This window comes from Gymnoscopelus braueri (genome assembly GCF_963280865.1).
Source record: "Gymnoscopelus braueri genome assembly, chromosome: 4".
Classification (NCBI taxonomy): domain Eukaryota; kingdom Metazoa; phylum Chordata; class Actinopteri; order Myctophiformes; family Myctophidae; genus Gymnoscopelus; species Gymnoscopelus braueri.
In genome coordinates this window covers 5,009,859-5,016,265 of record NC_137605.1, presented here as the reverse complement: position 1 = coordinate 5,016,265, position 6,407 = coordinate 5,009,859, and the positions used below count along the sequence as shown (strand labels likewise).

At 37.4% G+C, this 6,407-nt stretch overlaps 1 protein-coding gene across 1 annotated transcript; it reads right to left on the bottom strand.

The window, feature by feature from the left end:
• Positions 1-390: 390 nt before the first annotated feature.
• On the bottom strand, positions 391-3,702 carry LOC308084057 (uncharacterized protein). The gene is made up of 7 exons (XM_080426533.1): positions 3,646-3,702; positions 3,350-3,439; positions 2,038-2,097; positions 1,702-1,743; positions 1,363-1,422; positions 896-994; positions 391-525 (listed from the first exon to the last, which is right to left on the bottom strand). The coding sequence occupies exons 1-7, from the start codon at positions 3,668-3,670 to the stop codon at positions 434-436; spliced, it is 468 nt and encodes a 155-aa protein (XP_080282659.1). The 5' UTR covers positions 3,671-3,702; the 3' UTR covers positions 391-433.
• Between the last annotated feature and the right edge of the window lie 2,705 nt (positions 3,703-6,407).

Here is a 6,407-nt window from a genome sequence, read left to right as displayed (position 1 = left end):
CTTTAACATCAGTGGTGGGAAAAGTGCTGACATTTTGTACTCGGTTAAAAGTACCACATCAATACCACAGTGTAGAACTCTGTCACTAGTAAAAGTCCCGATATTCAAAAATTACAAAAGTATCGGCATCAAAATATACTTAAGTAGTACAAGTAAAAGTACTCAGTATGTGGATTTCACAAGTTTTGAAAAAGTATACAAATCTGCCATTTTCAAAATAGCTACAGCTGAAGTGGTTAATGTATGTTTTGTAATAATAATCCAAATCTACAAAGTAACTAGTAAATCTAAATTTCAAATAATTGCAGTGGAGTAAGTACAATATCTGTCCCTGACATGTAGTGAAGTAGAAGTATAAAAAATTGGAAATACTCCAGTTAAGTAAAAGCACCTCGAAATTGTACTCAAGTACAAGTAAATGTACTTAGTAACTTCACCACTGTTCAACTTTTTTTTTTTTCAACATGTTTCTTAGTTTTTCGAACACGCTGTCTGCCATCTGCTCCTCCCCCGAGGCAACTGGATCTGAAAGACATAAGAATATGGAAGCGCATGACTTAAGTTAAAAAAGTCAAAAGAAATATCTGCAGGCAACTCTTCTTACAAATTCTTATCAATGCGAAAAAGAATCCTCATCTATATATGCATGTGCTGATGGTTACTCAGAATAGTATATCGTCAGACACCTGGATTAAATGGCTACCGACTATAGACATGATAAATGACATATTTAACCCATTAAGGCATGAACTGGCCTAGGAAGCCACAAATCGATTGATTGATCATTATAATAAACATGCTGTGAAAATGCACATGGCTCAACCATCTGATCACTTTATAAGGTGTCTTTTGAATTGGACTCATAGAAATAAGTCCAAATGGTTTAAGGACTGACCTGTGAAAGCTGTTGGCACTGAGGATGCTGGCTTCGGCTTCTTTATTGGTTTTTCAGAGTGATTCTGCTTGCGCTTTCTCTTCTTTCTGGTTTCTGGATCTGAAAGATAGATAAAAGAGGTGTAAGAATATGAAATGGAATACGTGACTGATTTGAAATGTGATAAACACATTATGCAAACTATGCTGTGGCAACCTCATTAATATAAGTAAATGGAAACTGCATTTTCATGTGTATTAAACAATTAATTTTAAATCCTTTTTATTGTACTAAAATAAGTAGACCAGAGGTAGGATCAATTCATTCAGGCATTATTGGTTTTCCTTGCCATTGAAGATGGCAATATAAGAAAAGTATAGACCATTTACCAATTGTTCTATTAATTTGCTAATACAACTTAAATTAAGGATACCGTTTGTTTCCGTACAAGAACACATAATTACTGTATCTGAATACTCAATACTGACCATCCACAGCTTGCACCCTCGCTACAGTTGAGGTCTCCAGCTCTGAAGAACACTGACCGCCTGGAATGACAAAGATCAGACACTTGATTTTGAATGTATAATAACAAGTCAAGTACATAAGGAGACAATGAATTAAAAAAAAAACATAAATACATTGCAGAAGAGAATGGAAACACAGTAGGGCTTATAAGAAGTTCCCACCTACAAATGAAGTATTCAGTAATCACAGTTTAATTTAACATACTGTAAGACAAGACAAACAACTACCAAGTTTGCATTTCAGTTTGGATGCTATTGCACAGTCAGATGCACTTAAATGTTTCCATATTGAATACTGACCATCCACAGCTGATGGCACGGTAGCAATGCTGGCCTCATTACCTGGAAAGAGGAAGATCAGACTCTTACATGTAGAACTACATCTGACAGACATACACTGTGCTAATTCAGAAAGTAACTTTGTTAATATCCAACTGTACATTTGTCAGCGATCGAGAATATTCAGCTGCAAAACCTCAATCACATCAAATAATCTTTATAGAACACACAAACCACCGATACTTAAGTTGGTTGGCCAGGGTAATCTCTGTATTTATTGCCCTCTACACGAAATCCCCCAGAAGAGGAATGCTAGGGTTCAAGTGGTTAAAGGGGTGCCACACAAAATAAACATACCATGTAACACAACAAGGTCGTATGTTCCTTCATCCAGTTGCTCCAAATCAAGAGGTGAACCTATTCCAGATAACACAAATTCTTAACATGTTAGAACATTTTTTTTTCTCTGTATGTGTTTACATTTGATACAATAAAATACAAGACAATGCAAAAAGACACAACATATAGAGTTAGAACAACCTATGTAACCACAATATATGTTTTCTGTGCCCGTGTGCGTATATGTGTGCGTGCATGAGACATGCGCGAGGGAATAATGATGGTATACAGTCTGAAAAAAACCTAGACTACAGCACTGAATCAATACATAATATTCCTCAACACAGCATGAAAAGTGGGAATATTATACAAGTCACAAACATATTACTATTTCCCATCTTGGTAGTCTTAACGAAATCCTAAATACATCGTTATGCAATTTTTTCTAATTTAAGATACACTGTTGTTGTATGGGGGTACAATATGACCAGAATAAAAACAATCATAACACTCTTTTTGGAGTTATACTTATGTCATACTGCACACCATAGCAGGAGCACATTCTCAGTAGTTATTGCAAACCAGTAGTAGAGGGAAACATGACAAAATCATCAACATAGGCCAGATGATTAAGAGGCATATTATCTCCCACCTACACTTGTTTAGCCGTTTTGACAGATCATACATATAAAGATTGAAAAGTGCAGGTGACAAAATGCCTCGTCTCACCCCATTAGACACTAGGAAAGGTACATATTTATTTACTCATACCCCATCTACCTTGCCTGGTTTGATGTGTATACTATTATCATGTGCGATACGTCCCTGTTGTGGTTTGGCAAATAACTAACAGCAAATTGGTTAAAATGCCTATAATGCTTTCCCAGGTCCCAGTAGTGTGTTCACATACATGCCTTGTTTTGACCATATAGTATTCATATGAAAACTAGCCTGATGAGCTAACTCTTGATATGGCTCACACAAGATCCCAATAGCAGACAGCCTCTCTCACACCTCTGCGCTTTGAATGTTTGGAAATATTAAGCTGTACATGCTGCTCTAGCCCTCTGCAGCCACCTGCATACCCCAGGTTTTATGTGTTTGCAATGCGCAATGAAAATTGAACACCAGGACACAGAGGCCAATATTAAACTAAGCAGTACATTGTAACACTGGAAAAGCCAGAAGCACATTATGCATTTTTACTTAAATGACAAATTATCTGATCATTCCAAACAATAGACATCAGTGTATAATGCTTCTGTTGATGATAAACATAAACCAGTATAGAGACATGTATAGACATGATAAATGACTCTTTAAGACTGACCGTCCATCCCTGTGAGCTCTACCATGGTGTCCCCTGTGAGCTCTACCACGGTGTCCGGTTGCTCAACTGGCTCCTCAGCGCTTTCCATATCTACAAAGACAAAGGCCATAACTTTTTCACCACAATATGTGACCAATTATGACAGACACACTTAACAAATAAACACGCATACCACACACAAATGTGAAAATACTGCATCCGCTTACAGCAGCAGATGCATGTTACACATAGCAAAATTCTAACATCACCTAAATCAACCTAGTATAGACATGGTAAATGACTACATAAACACTGACCGTTGACTGGTGTCGGCAGTGCCATAGCAGATTCAGGAGATTCCTCGGCACACTGGTTTACTACAAAGACAAAGAGTTTTTTCACCACTGCAATATAGACTTAAGACGTTTTCACTAATGCAATGCAGAAATAATTCTGACGCAGACACACCAACAAGTCAACTAAAACACCACTTATAAATGTGAAATTACTGAAACAGCAATGTCTCCTCGGCTCCTTTTTTTTAAACCAACGTGGCAACTTTTTCCTTCTTGCCAGTTATGGTGCAGAAGGACAGTAGTGCTATGCCAATGATAAACATTCTGTGAAATGTGTACCCAGATGTGCAGAAAAACCTTACGTAAGCATAAGGCGGTACTATAGTTTGTTTCAGGGTTGAAGTTTATGAAGTCTGTAAATTTCAAGATTACTTACCTATTTCAAAAGATACATTTTCTGCAGCGTTCAAAATCTTCCGCATCTGGTCCGCTCCATAATTGTTGGGCTTATTCAGTTCTAGGCCAACAGGAAGTCCAGTCACTTTCAGGTACATGCCTTCCTTGGCTTTCCTGTAGGGTACTGAACCCTCACCCCCGGCGTCCTCTAAATGACACAGACACCATATCAAAATGTAAACATTAACATACACAATATTCTGCATATAAACAATATTCTGCATATAAACAATGGCAGATAACCACTCAGACAGACGATGGTATAATGGCTCTTTGATTGGTGACTGCATTCAAACAGTCTTCTACAGAAAGAAAAAAAACAGTAACTAGCACCAAAATACATTAAAGATGGCAGTGCAAGTGCATCTACTGTCCAATCCGGCGCAATGTCTGTTCCAAATAACTTTGAGAGTCCGTTACTTGACCCTACCACACACCAGGGTCTAAGGAGTAAGACCACCTCCTGCAGATGTGCTGGTTTGATTAACTCCACCATACTGATCGCTTAAAATAACTAAACCATACAGATTGGTTAACATAATGACTTTATAAAGAGGTAGTTCACTCAAAAACAAAAATCAATTTATAAACTCCAACTCTGCATGTGTGGCTCAACCAGAGCTCAGTCACACGCTGTGCTAGGCGTGTTCTTCGCTCATGCATCTGATCACTGAACTGGTTTATAGAAGCTATTGTCTTTTGCTATGGTTATATTCCTACACTGTAAACATAATGACACAGAAATTAGAAAGATACAGTACATAAGCTGAAATTTGGAGTTAAACATATTTTTTATACGGTTTCACTTTCATCAAGTTTGATCCCTGTTTGCTTGCAACGCATTAAACACGGGAAGAGCTTTGGCTTCTATAATCGCTGTAAAGGATGGGGCTATACACTAACCAAAACTCTGAGCGCATTAAGCGCAATCTCAGGATAAGTAAATGATTAATTCAAAGTTGTATTTGGGTGAACAACTCCTTTTAAATAAATCCTTGCTGTATATACATACTTACTGTATTTTTGTTTGAAAAGTGCCGTCACCTTCTTTGTGAGTTCACCCTTGTCTAGTTTGGGGCAGGAAGGATTTGAAGCTGAGAAGCTATCTCCTAGGAAATGCAATGGAGAAGAAAGAGAAATAAGAAATCTAGTAACTCCCCCATAATGTCTGGTTCATCTGTGAGAATGTATGTCTCTACCAACCTTTACAATACACAGCAAAATCATTGGATATGCCGGTTGAGTTGATGAAACCCTTGCCTCCCTCGCTAGAGCTCTCATGTACAACAAGTATATTGTTTTGAGGGTCAAATGCCAGCACCACAATCTCCACACCCACCGCATTCAGCCCGGACACCTTTAATCAAATTTTGAACAAAAGAAAACAGGGCTGGTCAAAATGCCTTAAACCAACATGAGTATTACACCGATTGAGGTTACTGACAACCTTAGCATAGGTTTGAAATAACCCCTGGCTTATAATATAAATTCTGTTTATATATGTATTGCGTGTAAAATGAAACATATGTATTATGTGTACAAATGAAACAACTCCACAATATAATGTGCGTGCATTTGCATAAAAATTACTTTGTTCAGCAACTAACTGATGATGTGATAAAGCCAAATTATGACAATTAACCACTTAAATGCCATTCATTGTTGAGTAGAGTCCCTCAGGGAAATGTGCTCATTACTTTTTAGATCCTTCTAACAGACAAATTGTGGTGGAAATATTACCCCTCCCCAACATTGTTTGGCAGAGGTAATTACATCACCATGTCCTATTGAATAGCCAGATTAGCAAAGATCTCTACCTAGTGATTTGTCTGGTGACATATATGTCAATGTAAGGGTGGAAACAATTTGGAACCAAAAAATGCATTGCAGAACCAAGGAAACGAGTTTAGGGTGTCTGAAAATAACGTTGTTGTCCAAAATCTGTTACATTTCAGCACAAGGAAAAAGAACTGTGGTCTGATGGATCCAAACAAAGTTGCCTTTAGTTATAAGCTCATTAAAACTTTTCATTGATTAAATATTTATGAAACCCAACCCACAGACCAAAAAAATGTTTGGGAATTAAACAAATGGCGAAGATAGCCAATCTACAAGCTAATTTTGCATGACATTATTGTATGATTAGGAAAGTAGGAAATGTTTTAAAGAGATAAAATTAAAAAAGGAAATGCAAGTGAAGTCCTAGCCTATTCAAAGAATGTATATTTCCCCAGACGTATCAGTAAGCGGAGATCTGTTATGTTGATTCCAAACCTCTAAGTCGATCTGCTTCAGGTGCCTGTTAATTTTACGGTGCCTGTCTGTAG

What these genes read in the sequence shown, in the direction of transcription:
- LOC308084057 (XM_080426533.1), bottom strand. Translation starts at nt 3,670, where the DNA reads ATGGCACTGCCGACACCAGTCAACG. An exon ending in CGACCTTGTTGTGTTACATG is followed by an intron (nt 1,744 to 2,037) that starts GTATGTTTATTT and finishes TCCTCTTTCCAG; the next exon opens with GTAATGAGGCCAGCATTGCT. An exon ending in GAGGGTGCAAGCTGTGGATG is followed by an intron (nt 995 to 1,362) that starts GTCAGTATTGAG and finishes TCTATCTTTCAG; the next exon opens with ATCCAGAAACCAGAAAGAAG.